The following is a 21498-nucleotide window of genomic DNA, read 5'->3' as shown; positions in this document are numbered from 1 at the left end:
AGTACTCAATTGACACACAATTCCAATTGATACTTTACAAAAATAAAATGGTACACCCTTAAATCAAATTCAAAAGGACCAGAATGTAAAAGTGCAATCCAATGGACTGATCATACAAAAATACAGCAGGACTCACTGGTTACAAGTCCTGTCTTTTTGAGATGTATTTCTCTATTTTGAGTTATTTTTCTCTATTTTTTTTCTTTAAAGCTTGATACGTTAGCTCAACCTTGCTATGTAGTAGTAGGTTATGTCAACCCACAGGGAAAATGAGACATAGTGCATACCAAGAATGATTAATTTGGAAACATCTTAAGGCTCATATTGTAAGTTGCTGCTCCATATTTTGTGATGCTTTAATCAAAATAACAGTTTAAATAGGTAATTTTAAAACCCTTAGATGCTAATAACAATTTGATTAGCTAATGGCTTTCATATTTGTACTGGGTCGGTCTGGGATGGAGTTAACTTTCCCTGCAGCAGCCCATACAGTGCTGTGCTCTGCATTTGGAGCTAGAACAGCACTGGTATTACACCAGTGTTGTGTCTGCTGCACAGCAGTGCTGGCACAGCATCACGATGTGATTTTTTTAAAAAAAAAAAAAAAAAGGAAAAGAAAAAAGGACAGTGTTGTCTTTAAGTTTACTCTTCTATAAATATTCCTAAATTTTATAAAAGCCTTCTCACATGCAAAGTTTGCTTTACAGTAGACCACTTCTGGCAGCGGTCATTCCACTAACCACCCCCAGAGCCAGCAGGCTGGGGATGGGCAAGAGGTGAGGAAGGAACATCACCAGGGCAGCTGACCAAAACCAATCAAAGGGATATTCCATGCCATATGGTGTCACACTCAGCAATAAAATGTGGAAAAAGGAAGAAGAGGTGAGGGGTGGGCTCTCGTGAAAACGTCTGTCCTCCCAAACATCAGCCATGCGCACCGAGGCCCTGCCTCAAGGATGTGGTCAAGCATTGCTCATTGGTGGGAAGTAGAGAGTAATTTCTTTTCTCTACACTTTCACACAGCCTTTGCTTGTCTGTTTTTTGTTTGTTTTTCCCTCTCCCCCTTTCCTTTTTTTCCTTTAGTTAAGTTATTTGATTAATAATAATTTTCCCTTAATAATTATTTTTCCTTAAATTAAATTATCCTTATCTCAACCCATGACTTGTTTCTTTCCTTTTCTTCTTCCCCTCCTCTTTTGAGAAGGAGGAGTGAGAGAGTGGTTGTGGTAGAGTTCAGCTGCCTAGCAAGGTAAAACCACCACAGTATTATAAACACTTCTTTTTATGTAAAATATGGACATCCAGCCATTGCACTTTTTACCTCTACTGAACATACATAAATCAATAATGCAGCATCGCAAATTTTATGCAAATAACAAAAGCTGGTACCATTTTCTAATAAAGAATAAATCTTGACATTCAAAAATTCAAAGCACTTCAGAAAATGGCAAATGAGGAAACTGAGGTACAAAAGGAAAAATAGCATATGTGAGATCATGCAGCAGCAGCAACATAAAGTCAGAAAACAGTTTTTCTTCCAACAAATTCAGAAGCTTTGGTGCTAAACAATGCTTGTGAGACAAATGCAAGTACAAAAAGGTAAAGGGAATGCCAGAATAATTCTCAATACACTAAGTGACATTACAGCTACGTATACAGAATAAGATGGCAATGACAATGAAAAAGCAAAAATACCAGTATTAAGATATCACTGATATATTGCTCCCTTCAGTGTCATAAGATTTATGACAGCATTTTATCTTCAACAAGTACCTAATTAACATGTAGAACTACTTCTACGTTTTTCCAAAAGCTATAAACTGATTCGGGTAGTAATTCTGTGAAGACAGTAAAATGAAAATGTTCATATACATGTTGCTTTGGTAATAGGACTTACAAAGCAGGCATGGACTATTTCTTTTTGTATAAGCTAATATAGACTTCTGTATCTTTTTGAGATGGAGTGAAATGCTCTTTATAAGACTGAGCTTCAATTGTACTATCCCAGTAAGTGTTTCTCCTCCTCCCAATCATGCTGTACATAGTTTTATTTTTTTACTTTATTTTCTGTTAGTTTGTTGTTTTTTAATTGATAGTGGTGTGCAAGGATTGTTTTTAAGCATCAAATTTATCAGAGAATAACTTTTAATGTTTGCATGTCTTTGAAATATCAAGCCATCATACTGTACCTTTTAGAGTTGTCCAAAACCAGACAAACTGGTCCAAAAACAGACAAGTAATCTTCTTGAAGGTATTTACATAATTTATTACATCGTCATCAAGAATGTGGGACATTAATTGCTCGTGTGTCAACTGCTCACCATTTGTAGCATGGCTCTCTAGAACAAGCAACTTGCAACATTTTCTGTCAAGGCAGATCTGTAGCAGCATGAAACAAATTCTCTGACCAATCTAGGTATACCAACAGGTTTCTCCAAGACGTGCCACAGATGAAAGAATTCTGCTTATGATTAACCACCTGGAAAACTTCACATTAGAAGTGTTTAGAATTTGATACAAGATGAAGATCCCAAGCCCTTCACAGAATCATTAGTGCTCACCTGAGCTCAGGTGGCCTAGTGAGATGAATAACCTTACTACATCAGACAAATCCTATACACAGAATAAGGGAGAAGGTATAACCTGTTTTTAACAAATCTATTTGATAAAAATGTCAAAGTAGAAACCACAACCACCACATGTCTGGTCTCAATCAAGATCTTGTAACATACTGGTAATAATAACTAATTTAGAGAGCAATACACAATATTCTCTAAGGATCATTTTATACATTGCAACTCCACTGCATAGATTACCTGGCAAGCAAACAACAAGGGAGCAGGTGTTCAAAAATCTTGTACCAGGCTAGACAAACTTAGGAAGGAGACATCAGTTTCTCAATGTTTCTCCACTGGGATCTATCTCCACCTATCTCTTGTGTGTGCAAGTCATACCCACAGAAGTTGGATATGAATACTTTCACCACCTCTTCCTTATCTCTTTAATGTTTTTCATGGCTTTAGGTTACTGTTGGTTAGTTTATTTAAGGTTACTTTAGGTTACAACCAAAGCTAAATTTGCATAGCACACCAACACTAAATTTATGTGCCTTTTGCTAGTCACCTGTGAAAACATGATGAAATTCCTGTACTCTCCAAGAGTCATAGAAGCAAATGGAAGCAGAGATAAATATATTTACCACTGAATCTTCTAAAGGTCTTCCAGCTTATTAAGATAACATGGTATTGGTCGTTCACTTTGAGCACTCAGGATGCATCAACTGAAAAGATGCATCTTTTCATCTACTGTTACCTGAAGTAACAGCAGAAGGTTACGTCATGCATTTATCTACCTATACTTAGGAAAACTAGGCTTCAGTATATCCTCTTTTATGGAAATCCTCAACACATCATGACATTTCATTAAAGAGTCCATAGCACCTTGATAAGTCACCTCTTAGCTGAAACTATGCTGTCATCATGAATTGTATACTACAAAGAAGAATTAAAAAAAAGAAAAAAAAAGAAAAAAAAAAAAAAAAAAAGTGAGGTATATACGTAACAAGGAGATCCAAACCTTAAAACTGCCAGTACTATAATTTAACAGCCACACCAGGTTGTTAGGAAACTAAAATAAAAAATCCCTTTCTCTAACTGTAAGTAACACTTTCCAAATGTTTTTAAACTTTCCTCTTGCACCATAATGACTAGGATGTGGTATCTTACACCCTGGCATATCAAAGGCTAAGGCTGAAGCTACGTCCATAGAAGACTTCAGATCCATTTAGAGATACTCTTTAAATTCAGCAGTGGTGCTGATATCTGTGTTACTGACATACAAAACACCTTGATTAACCAATTCCCAACACAGAAAACCAGATATTACTGTCACTTGCAGGCATAAAAAATATTTGCAAGTTGTATTGATTCATTAATCCTTTCTTCCCACATTTATTAAACCATCATCCCATAAGATCTAGTAACAGTTGACTGTCTAGTAACAGCTGTCAACAAGAGAGAAATGAACATTTGGAGCTAACATACTACATAAACATCTCACTCCTATACTTATGGGTTTGCAGGATGTTAGATTAAGGATGGAGCTCCAAGACACTTCAGTTCAGTTTAGGGAATAAATTTAATGATGGGTGCTTCTGAAAATGTTAAGATAAATTTGTCTGAATTAAATATTGATGAGTAGATGCATCTATCTTTTGCCAGTCTTCCACTAATAGCAATGAGTTTTCCTAGCAAACATTAAACTACCTCTTTCAATAGCTTCAGGGTTTCAGCACTATGGTACATATAGTAACTGAACTATTTTTAATAATCCAGTTAAAAACACAGTTCACAAAATTAGTAGTGTTGCTTTATTTCTAAAAGCAAGTCTATCAACTAACTACAATGTGCAACTCTGAGGTTGATTATTTAAGGATTTAAAACATTAGGCAGTGTCATGGTTTTTATTTATTTATGGCTGGGATAAGAGTTAATTTTCTTCATAGGGGCTTGTATGGTGCTGTATTTTGGATTTTTTAAGAGAACAGTGGTGACAAACCGATGTCTTTAGTTGTTGCACAGAAGTTGCTTACACAAAGACTTTCCTACTTCTCATGCTGTTTTGCCAGTAAGGAGGCTGAAGGGTGCACAAGAAGCTAGGAGGGGACACAGCCAGAATAGCTGACCCAGACTCACCAAAGAGATATTCCACACCATATGATATCATGCGTAGCAATAAAAGCTGAGGTAAAGAAGGAGAAAGAGGGAAATGTTTGAAGTGATGGCATTTGTCTTCCCAAGAAACTGTTGGGTGTAGTGAGCCCTGCTTTCCTGAAAGAAACATCTGCCTTACAATGGGAAGTAGTGAATGAATTCCATGTTTCGCTTTGTTCCCTCCCCACCCCACCCACCCTGCTTCCTTTGAAGTTTCAAAGATTGATTTATCTCTGGTCTTGAAATGCATTCCCCAAAACACTGCAGCACACTCAGGAGATCAAACCAGTATTAAATGGATAATAAGGATTACTTTGTGTGCTTTGCCAATAAACTTCTGATTCACCTGTGTGTATATATATATACAAACTAAGGTGATTTCTTACTGAAATTAATCCAGTACATACAGCCATCACATCACGATTGTATCTGAACTTTCAAAAGGAGCAAGAAATAATGGAAAATGTAGGGAGTGGAAAATGTAGCAATCCACGTTCTAGCAATAATTCCCTCCCTGCAGATAACTCATATTGCCACTACAATAATTCTGCTTTCTTAAGGCCTTGAAAAAGATGAAGCATTTAAATGTGACATTCAAGGGATTATGGGAACTCTAGTGAATATCCCAAATGAGGACATATACAGGGAGACTCAAACCAGACTCAAATCACCTCACCAGTGATTGCTTCTGGCTCTCTTAAGGCCCTGGCAGACATTATTACATACATTACCATTAGATCACATCTTGTGGACAGTTTTGGAAGTTTAACAGCAACATTATTTTAAGAAAAACATTACACAAATTACATTGTTTAAACTTTTAAAATTAAGGATAAATAAGGACCTAATAAAGAGCTGTAATTTGTTTAAATTAGATACCAGTGAAATGGATGGTGTTGTATTTAACATATGATACATTTCGATTTTGAAGATCTTTTTCCAGAAAGCCTTTAAACAGACAAACATACACTAATTTTAGGGTAATAATTGTTCAGTACCTAAAATCATATTTCCACATATGAATAAGAATAAATTAATATAAGAATAAATACAAATGAATAATAATGTCCTGGGCTGTTTCCAAGCTAGGACTTTGAGGAAATTATATTTTATATGTGAGGTAGGCAACTGCACAGAAAAAAATGCAGAAACTTCAGTGATACAACAGTACCACAACATGTGAGGTTGGATTAACATGCTTTCAGTAGACCTGAAGAGTTAATATCAGGTGAAGAAGCAAAGGGCTTAATTTCACAGAACATGAAATGAGGGAAGAAACAGCCTATGGAAGGTAAAAATGTGTAGCTAGTAATAGCTACTAATGAAAACTTGCAAGCAGTGGATCGGTTCAAGTTTTCTGAAATAAATGCTATTTTAAAAATGCAATTATTTTGTCAGTATAGTTGTGACAATGTGCCTTTTAAGAAGTAATCTGTTAAAACCAGAATTACCTTGTAGTTCTGAATCAGCTTGTAAATCAGCTGTAGTTTTCCTGGGTGGATTAGAAGAAATTTACTGTTCTCACTTGTCCTTGAAATGGATAGTAGAATGCAACTTACTTGTGTAAGTCACCTATAACAGAAAAGTATTCCCATACTTTTTTTTTTTTTTTTTTTGAGAAAAATGAGTCACTTCTCATATTCTGTTGGTGCAACAGTAATGCGTTTTTGTAGCAAAATAGTTCCTTTAAATTGTTTAGAATGCAGGACCATTCTTGCTGCTTCAGTTTCAGTAATTTTTCTGTTGAATACAAGTTTAGTAAGGAATAACAGAAACTTTCTCTTCTTCTGACCCCAAAATGCATTACATCAAAAATTTTAAGAAGTAGAAAAATGCCTATTAAAATGCCTTAACAGTCCAAGTTGGATGAAACACTATTAAGAAATCAAACCTGGAATTATCAGGTAAATCTCAGTAAATAAGCACCTATGAACTTTTGCTGTTCTCTAGTAAATTCTTATTTTTCCCCAAGAAGAATTATATTGTTTAACATCTGTAGACTCACTTGAAAACAAAAACCTCTCAGAAGATCTTCCCAGAGGCTTTTGTCAAGGAATTTATAAATAAATGATAAACCTACAGAAAGAAATCTGTCCATTAAACTGGTGCATATAAATTTTGATTCAGGGGAACGTGTAAAACCTGAAAAATAATAATTGAGTTGTCATCCTAGAAAAATTCTTTTTCAGAATTTTAGATTGCCCAGATATCAAAGTGCAAAAGAAATATATTTCACTGCATATCTTGAGATACTTATTATTACACAACAAATTTCTTATATTGATAATTAAGCCACATATTATTTGTACACCATGATCAACTTTATTAGATGTTAAGCTTGCTAAGAAGAAAAAAGTATTTATCAAAATGACAAAAAAATAAATAAAATAAAAACAAAAACAAAACAAAATCCAGAATCTCAACTAATTTATAACTTCAAAAGATGAATCTAGATTCAGAATCTGTTTTAAGATGTGTATTTGGAACCTGTGCCAAAAACTGTGTATTTTTTCCCTCTCTGTTCACAGAGCATCACGTTAAGTAATAAGAACAAAACCTGTTTGCAAACATAAATACAATGAAGCAGTCCTTAATTAGTATATGTAAATGTATGTTTAAAATTAAAACTTCTATTTATACAAATTTAGAGATTATATTCTGTGTAATTAGGTGTAAATTTTAAGGACGTATTAATCATAATTTGTCTTTGCAAATAGGATTAATTAGTGTTTGTAATAGCATACGCAAGTGGAGATTAACTGTGAATAACACTTGCTCAAGTAATTGAATAAATGAAATTAGCATAACTTTTATCTGGGGGGAGAAGGGGAATGATAACAAGAGAGCTGTACTTCAACATAATTTTTGAAACTTTTGTAGTAAATGAAAATACACAAAGACACAGATCATGCCCATGTAAAAGACACTGAAAATATTGCTTTAATGGACCTGTTTGCTTTGGTGTAGTGTTATTGGTATGCACAGATCAGGATCCCAAAATTCAGTGTGCTAAAACATAAGACAAACAAGAAAACCAGACAGAATATTTACATCTTTTCTGCCTCAAAAATGATAAATACCCACAGTTCTGTAAAAAAACTGGATGTGATCAGATAATTATACTGAAAAAGTCATATGAAACCATACAGCCAAAGCCAAAACTATTTTCTGATAAAGTAGTGCCATATTGTACTATATGTAGACTTAAAATTTTATTGTCTTCATCAAGCACCTTGTAGATAGAAAAAATCAGTTTCATTTTACAAAGGAAATAAGATTTTCTAAACACCGAATACTCAGAGCCCCCTGCTCTCTCCAGTCACAAGGAATATTATTAATAATAAAAATAACTAATACCTATCTATCTCTTCCTAAATTCTTTGGATAGTGGCCTTTAAAGCCCAGAAAGGGTAACAAGGCATAACTCTGGTAATTTTTAAATTTGGATAGTTAAACCAATGAAAGAGGAAACAATTGCTGTCCCCCTAGAATTTTTTATTTTATTTTTTTTTTTTTCCAATCTTGATACATATGTTCTTATGAACTGTGCAAAAATAAATAAATAAATAAATCATGCTATCCTGTTTAGGCCATACAAATAACTGAACAAAATATTCAATTTTAGATTCCATTACGAAAAAAAAAAAAAAAAAAAAGTATAGGTTCTCAACTCTGACACACTTCACAGCAACCTACTTGTACCTTTCAAAGGCAAAAAAGATTTCTATTTAAGCAATGGTGAAAACCTCTTACAGGCAAATACAGCAGAAAATACTTACCAGGACATAACAATTTCATGCATTCATACAAAGGTACACAGCAATAAATACTAATTAGCACAATACAATTTTCACCATATTTAACTATAAAATGTTCACACTGGAAACCTCAATTATGCTAACTGAAAATACAACAATGAAAAAAAATCACTACTGAAAAAGAACGTTCTTAAAAACAAACAAAAAAAAAACACCACAAGACTATAATTATTATTATTTCTTCTACAAATCCTTAGGTCTCATATTTGCATCCAAATTTGCATTTGCATATTTGCAGAAGTTGTGACTGGGGCATTTACATTAAGAAAATATTTAAAATTACAACAGTTACCTTGATCCAAATCTAAAAAATATATTTAGTTTTTTGGAGGATGTTGAGCGCATCTGGAACTTAAATACTTGTAGGTATTTGGACTGATGTAGTATAAAAATTAACATACTAGGAGGTTTTTTTGTAGGTTCCAAGTTTCTGCACAATCTTCAGTGAAGATGAGGATTTCTGTACCAATTTAACACTGCTCACCAACAAATGTCATGCTGATTGTTTTTAGAAACCAGTTTAATTACTTATGAAGATGCTGTTAAAGACTTTTTGTTTGTTTGTGTTGTTGAACAGAGGCCCCAGATTTTAAGTATTCAATTACTGCAACCTTTGATTTGATCAGAGAAAGCTAATTATTTTCAAACAAGAACACTGCAGTAAGATATTAAGCTATGGAAGTTAATGTTTGTTGCATCAAGTAACTTAACCCTTTTGAAAATGTAGTATTATTAACACATATGGAAATAAGCAACTGGGATACCACGTTAGCATTATACTAGCATTTATGGTCCTTTGATAATCTATGTTGTGATTTGAGTTCTGTTGCCATTTACAGATAGTGATGAAATTATAATCCTTCTATATAAAGAATCAAAGAATCATTGAATAGCTTGGGTTGGAAGGAACTTTAAAGATCATCTAGTTTTAACTCCCCGCCAATGGGCAGGGATGTCACCCACTAGATCAGGTTGTCCAGGGTTTCATCCAACCTAGTCTTTGGCATTTCCAAGCATGTGGCATCCACAACTTCTCTGGGCAACCTGTTCCAGTGCCTTACCACCTTCTGAGTGAAGTATTTCCTCTTAATGTCTAATCTAAGTCTCCCCTCTTTTAGTTTATAACTATCATTGTCTGTCATTATCCACCTGAGCAAAACATTGCTCTCTTTCATTTTTATAAGACTCCTTTAAGTACTGAAAGGCTGCAGTGAGGTCACCCTGGAGCCTTCCCTTCTTCAGGCTGAACATCCCCAGTGTTGACCTAGACTTCTGCCTTGGGAGAGGTAGAAGGATGAATAATTGTCATATGCTAGCGGATGTTTCCCCACTAGCTATCTGAAACATCATTCTTGCACATACACATTGTAGAGCAAATCTATGTAAGTATGGGTTACAGAATAATGTCACGTTTGTGTTTTTATTTAATAAGTTATGGCAATGTGCTCTAGCAACAAGCAAACAAACAAATAAATTAAATCATTGTGTGAAAAGGAACCTAAATACTAAGAAAATGAGCAGAAGAGATATTGTGTTCTAATGGGCTCACCCTAATGCCTTCAGGATAGTTCAATACAACATTCTGGCATTCGAAATTGAACATGGAGGTTGTATCAGGGTGTTCACACTTCTTTGTTTTTCAATCAAGAGAGAGCTTCCTCTGGCTATAGATATTGAGCTGTACGCTGTAAATATTTCTGTAGAAGTTTTCTCTGAGTCTGCTGGATAAGAAAATCTAAAGTAGCAACATGCCAACCCTGGGCAAGAATTCTCTAGACAAAAGAATAGATAGTGATTTCTCTAACCTTAAGATACTGACCTTTAAAAAAAGCCTTGTGTGAAAAGGGGGAGAAATCCTGCCATGCAAAATCTTTAGTTAGTATGCTTTTTCGGGTTTATTCAATAATATTTGTATTTCATCTTGCCAGTGGTCTACCCAAATTAATTCAAGAACAAGCTGTGTATTTCACAAGCTCATGGCTTCAAGTCTCTGAAAATGTTTTTTATGCTCATGCAGAAATACTGGTACTAATAATAGATTAATTAAATTTATCAAGGGTAAAGCAGAGCATTAAAATCATTACTTACAACCAAAGAGTGATGGAAAGCAACAGTTGGAACAACACAGGACAGAAACAATGCTGAAATAAGTGTCTTAAGTAGAAGGAAAGCTGTCCAACATCATCAAAATATTAAAACTTCATTCTAACAGTAATTCACCTAGAGTTTCAGAAGTAAATTTTAAGAATTGTTTGCATATTTGCCTACAATAACAAGGATTATTTGTACTAAAGTGTGCAAATTAGTATTACAACAGTGGAATACATCATGTCAATGACCTCTCTGCACACTTGTATGCTATGATCTTTCACCAATGTGTGGTATGAAAAACAAAAAAAAACATTGTGTTTAGCCAGAAAAGTGGCAAGACCTACTGAAATTCATTGCATTATGAAACATAACATAATGCAAAACACTACTGAAAAGTAAGCTTTGTGGCAGACTAAGAAGTTTTCTGTAGATGCCCAAAACAATGTGTATTTTAATTAAATCTTATATCTGCATTGTCAACTAAAAATAGCTGTTTTGTAGGCAGTCCAAGATCCATGTTAACAGCATACAGTAAAGCTCTCTTGATATTTGCCAATCAGAATCTGTTATGAATAGTTCAAGAAAACTGAAGTTTGCAAATTTCTTAATTGATACAAAACAGAATAAAACAATACAAATTTCTAGACATGTAAAGAGGTATCTAAAATGACCTTAATATCCAAATAATTCACAATAGCTTTATTTTCTTTGTGCAGGTTTTCATAATTGCAGCTAGCATCATTCTCAACTACAGGAAAAGGAAAAATATCATGTCCTACTCCCTAGAAACTATTCGGTATACGCCACCACCATATAAATGGTGGTATACACCACCACGAAGTAAATGTAAAAAAAAAAAAGCTTTTCCATACTAGCAGTATTAAATGCTTTCTTGTGACTTGTTCTTTGGCAATTGCCAAAGACAGCCTTTGTACATGACAACAGCCAACTAGCAGTTTGCTCAGACACCACTACATTCTCTGAAGCAACATAGTAAGCCCCTCCATTTTAAAGCCCAACTAAAGAACAGGAAAGCTCTAATGACTCTGACTTCATAGCCCTACCGTGAGTTTACTGATATGCTCTAGTTGCAGAGTCCCACTAACAGTATTGCCTGTGGCTTCAGCTCTTATGTTCAGTTTTGCAATTCAGAAATGTTCTTGCATAAAAACAATGTGCTCACTTCTATTTACTACAATGATTAGAAATTCCTGGAATTATTTTGTTATACAAAACTATGTAAACAATCTTAGGTACACAACTAACATGTTAGCTACTGTTTCTCTAGTAAGCACCTCCTGGCTTCTGGAGATAGTCTCATAAGCCTCCAAAAAATCTTGTGAAAGCAGGATTATGAGCAAATACGGAACAAACTCTGATCAGTTCATGTTAGTCTCAGGATTTTTGTTCACTTTCTGCAATTATGCAAGTTTTTTTTTTTCAGGGTATTTGGATGCTTGCAAAATACACAGAATCTTAAAAGTAAACTCCACTGGAGCCAGAGAGGCTCCACTTTCCTATTGAACCAGTCCTTTTGCAAACTTGCACTCTAATGGGGGAAACTTGTATTTCTTCATTTTGTCTTTCAATTTGGCCTGACATTGATATTTTCTTCTCAATCATTTAAACAACTGGAAGAAGAAGTACAGATGTACACAGATACACAAATGTATTCAGATGTACACTTTTAAATAACTGCACATTGGTAAACTCATATCTCCGATGTCTGAACTTAAAATTGTTTCATATATTTTAGGTGTGAAGATCCTACTGCCTCTGTGTGTTCATCATCTGCCCCCCTTATCCAGTTGTGTTTTGCTCTTGTTCCCTTAAAACCATAATATTTTGTCAGTGAAGGTGTTGGTATTTCTCCCCAAATATAGGTTAGTTTGTATGCACTATTACACAATATAGATCGAATCCTCTTATTTTAGTATCAAACACAAATCTATAACTTCATTTCATCGTGATAGACAACATTAGAAGCACTACAAAGTTTCTTCTGAATGTTTTTAGATGAATAAAAATCTCCCTGAAAGTAACGAAGCTGGTACTATACACAAGGTTGTAACATGATCTATGCACTTGCAACTTCAGCATCCATTGTGCACACACAAAATACATCTTTGCAAGTTTTTTAGGCAGTGCATTTGCTAATTAAAAACAAAACAAACAAACAAAAAACCACTTTTTTCTTTTATTACTGTTACCCATATTCCTTTTTCAATTTAATACATTTTTGTACACTACAAAAGAAATGTGTTATTGTTCCCCAAATGTCATTTCTCATCCTTTCCCATCATCATGCTTCTTCTTGCTGCTTTATCATTAATGCTATTATTCTACTCTTAAGTAGAATTTTCCATTACTAATAATGAATAAATGAATGAGATGAACTAGAAAAGCACTGTATTGAAATAAAGGCATAGTACACAGCCTGGTTGCAGTTCTCACTGCATTTCTGTTGAGAAAATACTAGTAATAGAGTAGTAATATACATGACATTTTCTGTTTCTGTTATTGGTGTGTAACATAGGTTATACATTGTATGCTAAGGTTATCCTTCTAAACTCTTGAAGTTTATACAAAGTTCTAAATCATACTGAAGAATTTAAACTATAGTACAAATGACCAAATCATATATAAACACCTAAAAAGTTAGCACTGCATAAATTCAGCTCCAGAAGATATACCACAGGCATCCTAACTAAAAGCAGACTTTCCAACCCTGCCACTATGCACATACTACCTAACTACCTATGTTCTCAAACAGTCCCAGTGATTACGTTTCTTAATAGACATGTTGTACACTCGTTTTATTGGCACAAATGCGTATTGAGTTACAGCAGAATAATTTAGGTGCCAGCATTTACACTGTTCTTCAGGTTTCCATGTTTAATTGCTTCAGATTAGGTGGCTTTGTTTAAATAACAAACCAAACAAACAAACAACACCACAAAAAACAAATGACCACACACACTAAAAAATGAAACAATCTCCCTTCAGTTTAAGCAGCACATATCCTTTTTTCGTATGTATCCCACCCCAGGTTTTTGGAGATTTGTCTGTCTCCAATGGCTTGTCACTCTTAAAATTACTCTTGGTCCTTCTCAAATTCTCAACGTCTACCACAGAATATTTGCTCAAACTGTATCATTTTTGCACCCATGCATGTTTGTTTTGGTTTGTTTTTACATCCAGTGACACAATATCCACTTTTATCCCCCTCACACTATCTCAAACAGCACTACACACAGACCTTTGGAAATCCCTGGAGAAAAGTGCAGAAACTAAATTCAGGTTATTTGATACCTCTTGCAAAACATTAATTGGAAAAAGAAGGTGTGACTTGTAAATGTCAATGCTCACTATGAGAATAAAGTATTTTGCCAACAATATTTTAAAATTGTATATCTATAAACACCCAGTTGCCATTGCTTGTAACAAGCAATGTTTATTTATTTTTATTTATTTTATTTATCTTTTTATTTATTTTTATTTTTTTGTCTGGCCCTCCTAAAGATTTTCTTTAGCTTGTAAGAGCAATTATCTGATGAGCAGGTTATTATTATTATTTTTTCATAATCAGTTGTTTATCTTTGCAGCTAATAGTAGATGCTACGCCACACAAATGTACATTTATATCTTGCAGACACCAGCAACAAACACTTTTTTAGTGAAGAATGATCTTTAAACAAAAAGGAAACCAAAACATGTATAGGCATGGGTGACAGCTAATGCATTAAAAGCACAGACACTGGATGATACCAGATGCCCCAGGGCTATGAAAAACTCGGCAGTACTAGTTACTCACCATCAAAGGAAGGAAACCTTTGGAGCACAGTAAAATCGGTTGCAAAGATAACAGAGACGTCATGTGGACTTGCAGATCAATGAGAAAAAGCAAGGTGTAGAACATGTTAGCAAACATATAAGAGAGATCCCAAGAGGACCCCCAAAAAGTGAAGTAGGAAAGAAATCAATGTTAACATCAGAGTCCTGACAAGGATCTGTGATACCGGATTTGCTGTAATGGTACCACTCACATGACCGACATGGAGCTATTGACCTTTATATCAAGAGAAGCTGTGCAATAGTGGGCATTACAAAAAAAGTTGTAGGTACTAGTATTTTTGTGTATATTTAATTTTATCTGTTTATAATTTGAAGCAGACATGTTAGTATCATTGTAACTGTAGTAATAAAAATAAAAAATATTTTATTAAATTGTTAAGACTTTAATTAGACTAACAAGGTTCTTGTCCATGCATATGAAGTGTGGGTTTTGCTCATGAAAAGATTTTGAATGTAACAGCTTGGTGTGAACTCTTACCAAACTACTCTGCAAGGTGGCAAAAATCATAAATGGATTAACTGCATATTTTCCATATTCAGTATTATTACAGCACTTGCTAAAATAGTTGTTTTCCTCACTACTATACATTCAAAAGAATTAATTGGTAGAGCAATTAAGACTTATTAGATTGTTTTATGTTTTCACACTAGAATTACTGCCTTGTCAACCATTTTTTGGTCTTCATCATAAGCATAAAATCTGAATACAACTTCTGTACTGGTAACTGCTACCAAGTAAAGAGAAAATCCACTGTATAGAGATATTCTAATAAGTTCTCCATTCACAGTAATTTATAAAACAAGTGACTTTTGTATGTTTATGACCTTAATAGATACTTTGATTTTTTCTTCCTGAAGTCTAAATATCTACTTATCTATCATGACTTTTTTCCAGGCCATTGGAATGACATGTGAGCAAAAAAACAACCCCAAGTAATTTCTTATTGGTTCATATGGTTAAGATTAGGGAAAAAAAAAAAAAAAAAAAAAAAAAAAAAAAAAAAAGTAAAACTAAAACAAATTAAGAAAAGGGTAGTGGAAATTATGAGTAATTTCCTGGAAAAGTTAAAATCCCAACTCATGCTCATTATCACCAAAGTCATAGGACTGTGCTCAGTTTTGCAATGAAGTGACAGCTGCTAGCAACACCTCTACCACAAGAAAGTTTTAGAAATAGCTAGTATTTTACGTACACTTTTATAAACACTCAGGAGAAACAGGTACAAAGACTGATCATTTAGGAAGCAAAACTAGTTTTTCTTTCTTGCCTGAATCCTGAAATTATTTTTTTTCTTCTACGCTTCTTCTTTCACTGCCTTATGCAGTTTTTTTCACAACTTTCTTCATTCCCTAGATCTATTTCTTTAAGCAGCATACTAATCTCTCTGCCAAAGCACCACAATGAAAAATGCTTTCCCTATCCTCTTCCAGATAACGTTATCCTACACAGACTGAAAATATTAGCATAATAAAGATAGTGATGAAAAAAAAAAAGAGAAAGCATGACAAACAGCAAAAGGTAGGCAATTCTATGCTGAAAGATTATTAGAAGGATTCTCAAGTACCAAGGAAGAGAAGGAAGAATGGCAACAGATAAAGTTCAATAAGGAAGGTGAAATTCAAAAAGGGTAATATGTACATGTTTATTTCAGTTGTTTCTGTAAAGTATTTGCTACTTCTGACAAACAGAAAAAGAACTATGCAATTATATACACAAAAACTTCTCAGAAAAACTGACTGAAAGAATGAGAGCATGCTGAAGACTGCTGTTGTAAACAAAAGAAGATGAAATATGATTGGTAAATCGTAGCACCATGTTGAGTGGTACCATAATAAGCCAAGACAATGAAACATCACTTGTGAAGGTCTGTTCACTTTAGAGTTACAGGACTTTTTTAGTTACTTGATTTTATTTTCAGTTCAGATCCATTTCAGAATAACCGGTGAAATGTTACTTTTAAATGACAGTAATAGGGCTGCAGAAATTAAAGCCAAGGATGTTGAACAGTTGCTCAGGTTGAATAAATGTTCCTACTATACACTACGTGGCCTGATCAAAATGGCACAGTAAGAAGACTGAAGTATTACCTCTTGTTTGTACAAGAACATATTAGCAGGAAAGGTTTAAGCATACTGCTGGCACAGTTGCCTTCTTATCTTACCTGGTAAAGGTGGGTGAATGAAGTACATCCTCAGGTGAATTAAGTCAATCAGGGGTAAGGCAACACTGAAAGAAGTGGTGACAGGGTTTGTGCCAAACCCTCCATTTTGCTTCTCATTTCTTGAATAATAAGGCCATAATCCAGCGATGACTTTTTTTTTCTTTTCTTTTTTTTTTTTTTTTTTTTTTTCGAACTGCTCTAAGTAACACCTTCATGTCCAGGAAATACAATTTTTTTTTTTTTTTGCTCACATGCAATGGTGGTGTCTTAGCAACAACTCTTAGAAGCCAAAGTACTCAAAAAATAACATAAAAAGTAGAGTAAAGCTGTGATTCAAATGGATTCAAAAATCACAGTGGATCAGCTCTCATTTCCTAGGATAAAGATGAGTAAGTTCTAACCTTATAAAAGGTTAAGAAATCCCCTGCAGAAATGTCTCTTGAATCTCACATGTAAATTACAAATATGAATTCATCAAACAGAGCAAATACTGAAAGGCACTGACCCTGTATTTACAAACAGTGCAAAGGTATTATTACTGGAAGACAAAAATATAAGGTTGCAATACTAATAGTTTCCTTAGGTTTCCACATCTTGATGTATTTTCCAATCTCAGAGAGAAGCATCACTGAAGTATTTTCTTACTTGTTGTGAATCACCAATGGATGATTAAAGTACGTACAATAAGAATAAATGATTTTATTTCTGATAATAACTTCATGATATATTACTAATAATTTACTCATTAATACATTTAATAATGCATATATTGCTGACAAAAGAGTGATGTTTGGCTGTTGATAATGTAAATACAAAATAATCCGATTTTGCCAATAATGGTAACTTGCAGCTCATTTCATATACAGCAGTATTTAATTAAATCCATAAGTGTGGAGTGTCCAGATGTTGGTTTTTTTTTTTTTTAATTTAATAATGATGGAACCAATGAGATGCTGATAGGTTTGTAAACTAAGCCTTCAGAACATGAAGAATTCCACAGGGCCTTTAAAAAAATAAAAAGAAGAAAAAGAAAAAAGAAAAGAAAAATGAAATGAAATCTTAAAGATGAATGGCTTGATGGCAACACAAAGTTATATGAACATTGCTCATTTCTGTTGTAAGCCAGTATGCAGGCAGCATGTAATAATAAAGTTTCTTTCACACCAATGATCAACATAACAATGAGTTAAATGACAATGCACACAAAAATGGAAATACAAATCTTCAGCTTGTGTACGACAGTACTAGTTAGAAAATATTTACAACAGATGCCATGTTTGTACAGGAAAAAGGTCACCAGAATGATACAGTTTATGCTAATAGAAGGAATCTATATGCAGCATGCACACATGAAAATATTTCCACATTATGTTAGAACTGTGTGAGTACATCATTCTGCATTAAAAAACACTCATTTTAAACTCAGTAATATGTAAATAAAGTAAAATAAAGTAAAATTAAATTAAATTAAAACAAAACAAAATATATATTCTTAAAAATACATTGCTTTATAATACTGTGGTTATCCACTGTTAATTTCTGAAGCTTGCTCACTGATCTTTTCTTCCAGCTTTTATTCATTTTAATATATTTTTAAGAAAACATGCTCAAAAACAATTTCAAAACATTGCTATGTTAGAGAATTTCCATTTTACTAAGTACCAAATTCATTTACTTTTGATAAACTATTAAATTTTGAAATCAACTTTCCCTTTCTCATTTTACCTTTCTTTTTCACCAGTCATTATTTATAAAAGAACAAAATTTAAAAGCTTTCAGTGCTACTAAGATATTCCCAAACCATTCTCTGGCCTTATAAATAGGACACTAATAGTATTCAACGTAGTGCATGAACAGAATCAGTAAAGCATGACTTACTGAGATAAAGATGGCTTTTTTTTTAAATTTTAACCAAGTAAAAACTATTGAAAGGTCTCATTTTTTAGTGTCCTACTAATCTCATTAGTGTAATAGAAGAAGCTTGTGACAGAGAAATACAGAGTAAGTAGGAAGATAGAAAAGTAAAAAGTCAAGAATATCTTATTACACTTATTACAGATGTATTACAGAAAGACTATGTTTTAAAAGATGCAGACACTACAGTATTATTCTAATTTTGGTCTACGAGGAGACTCCACTACTATATCAAGCCATGTTTTACAACAGATATTACAACTGATTTTATTTGTACAGAAACCAAGTTGAATTTCACAAATCACAACTGAAGAGCATTTTCACTTACTGAGCAACACTACATAATGCAAAGTAAACTAGTTAGTGGAAGCCTCTCTGATTTCCACACTGCAAGTCACTGTTTCTGTCCCAAAACCCAGTTTACTTTTAAACTAATAAATGTAACTACCCTTATCAAAACTCACAGAGCAAATAACCTAGGCTTTGATGGTTAGGCAATACGTTTGTAAAGGTTTTGTGGGAAGCAATCATTAAGAACAACAACAACAAAAAAGTTTCAGCAAAATATTTTGCAATCACCGGACGGAAAGTTTGAAATAATTTGCAGGAATAGGACAGCCTAGAACACATTTTGCCTAGAAGTTTTGGAATGGTGTACTGAAAATGGGGAAATGAAATGAGAAGATGAGAAAATGACTGATGGAGGAAGTTGTGGGAAATGAACATGCACTGTAAGAACAACTTATCCATTTTTGGTTAGGTACACAGGAGTACAAGCAAAGCAAAGACTGAAATGCTTAACCACAGATCTGATTTCCAAGTGAACTTAGTTTTTGAAGAATTGTTTTAGAGGTATATTAGGCATGATTTTGCATTATCTCACCATATAATTTAGAAAACAAACCCCAAGAGATAAAATAAGAAATAAGTAGAGAAAAGGTAGTAGTAACATACAATAGCAGGTGGACATCAGTTTCCCAGGCTAAAAGAAAAAAGAAAAAAAGAAAAAGCAGAAGCAGGATGATTTTTTGGTTTAGGTGGGATAATGAAATCCATTTCACACTGTAACAAACTATGTGATACTGTGGACTATATATACATATTTAGATATATTCGGATTAAACTAGAGGATTTAAGTACATTAGTATTCTCTTCCCTTCCTAAAGGAGAAAACATAATGCATTGTAGTTCCTCACAGTATTCATAAAGCCTGGCAGCCAGAGAAGACAAGCAGGATTGGTAGGAGGTGGAGTGGAAGTTATAGCATCCAGATCTATATCTTCCACCCCCTCCTAGTGAAACAAAGAGGTTCTGTAGAGAGAGGTGCCCAAGTTTTGAGAGGGAAATGGAGTCCAAGGTGACGTAGAACAAGCTACAAGACAAATACCCTGAAAATGTATTAGTATGGACACCTATTAATTTTAATTTTGCATGGTAGTACAGGGTTTTGGAGTTAGTCTCTGCTTGTGTATCAGCCAGCACTGCTGTAAACATATGCAAATCAAATAGTAAGCAGACTGGTAGCAATAACATGCAAGTTTGTTGTCTGAGACTCTAGAAGCACAAGACAAAATGTCAGGTGATCACTAAGCTGGAATGGATACTCAATAAATGGGGAACGAGTTAAGAACCAGTCTAAAACCTGCTTACATCAGTTTCAGCATGAGAGAGAAAGCACAGAACAGCAGTTCAGGGTTGTGAAATCTGTAATATCAGCAATAAAGAAAACATAGAAAAGGCACTTTAGAAATCATGCCAACCCCTAGAAACTTCTAATCTAGATATATCAAAATTAAGGACAAATAATTTTCATCCAAAACCCGATAGACTGATCATGAGCTGCAATTCTTTTTCTGACTGAAATAGAGAACTGTACTGTGATTGTTTGATTCTGCTTTCAGGACACATTTTAAGGAAAACTCATTTGCAACAGCACATGCTTGCGTGCTTATGTGATGCCAGCATGATACTTAGGACTATTTCTTCAGCTCCATTACTAGAATTGTATCAGTTAACATGATATTGTAATCAGCCACAATGTTAGTTCTAAAGTAACTCGATTGGCATGTAAGAAATTATTTGTTACAATTGTTTAAGAAACTTCATCATTTTGCAGTCTCCCACATTAATCTGTTGTGCACGTGGCTCTTTCTGCAAGACTCCCAAAAAGTTTTAAATGATTCTTAGTTCACATACTTTAAGAAATATTAATTTTAGGACTACTTACATAGAAATTCCTCGTCATTCTGCACTAGAAAGCAATTAACTTTCTATGAAACCTGGATTATTTTCTCATGTCTTTCCATGATAAACATGGTAGCTAGCTTTATATTTTACTTTCAATGTAGTCAAGTAGCATAGTGGTTAAGCAAATGTTAAACACTAACTTAAGGATTTCAGAAATACTACAGTCTGAAGTATATTTTGTGTTTACAACATCAGTGAAATAATGCTATTATTGATAATACATTTATCTATCACTCGTTTTTGAAGTTGTATTAAGGGTTAAAATATTTGACTTTTTTGATTGCTTGTTTTGCTTTACAGTAGAGAATCTGTAGTGATGAGGGAATGAACTTAATTTTTCTGCTTACCTGTTGAACTACATATCTTTATTATTCAATGTATGCTGTGCTCAGAATGTGTGACCAATGTGCTGAAGATTCTCTCTTGCATTCTCTTTTGCATTTGACTATTTAATCTAATTTCACATTAGCACAGTACTCTTGTAGTTACACGTACACAAATCCTAGATAAAATGATGTACGGATACCACTTGCCAGGGTTACGTTTTGGTTTTGAAAATTTCATATACAAGCAAAGAATACCAATGTAATTGCCGCTTGGCTACAATGTAAACACAGCTGAACTAATTACCTGTAATAAACTACCTTTGAAGGAAAGCTGCATGATCTAACAAATGAATGAGCAAAAGTTTATAACACT

At 33.8% G+C, this 21498-nt stretch overlaps 1 protein-coding gene across 6 annotated transcripts in view; it reads right to left on the bottom strand.

The window, feature by feature from the left end:
* The window catches only part of CCSER1 (coiled-coil serine rich protein 1), a 695877-nt gene that overhangs the window by 201736 nt on the left and 472643 nt on the right, over positions 1-21498 (bottom strand). For 2 of the 6 annotated variants that reach the window (XM_084516951.1, XM_084516952.1), the window contains one exon: positions 17316-17641. The exons of the other annotated variants lie outside the window; for them this stretch is intronic. In XM_084516951.1, coding sequence (XP_084373077.1) covers positions 17561-17641 — 81 coding nt within the window. In that variant the 3' untranslated portion in view covers positions 17316-17560. Of the gene's footprint in view, positions 1-17315; positions 17642-21498 lie in introns of those variants that run through there. 6 annotated transcript variants of the gene reach the window in all.

This window comes from Aythya ferina, assembly GCF_964211825.1.
Source record: "Aythya ferina genome assembly, chromosome: 4".
Taxonomy (NCBI): Eukaryota; Metazoa; Chordata; class Aves; order Anseriformes; family Anatidae; genus Aythya; species Aythya ferina.
The sequence above is the reverse complement of the archived record's forward strand: the minus strand, read 5'-3'. Positions and strand labels throughout refer to the sequence as shown.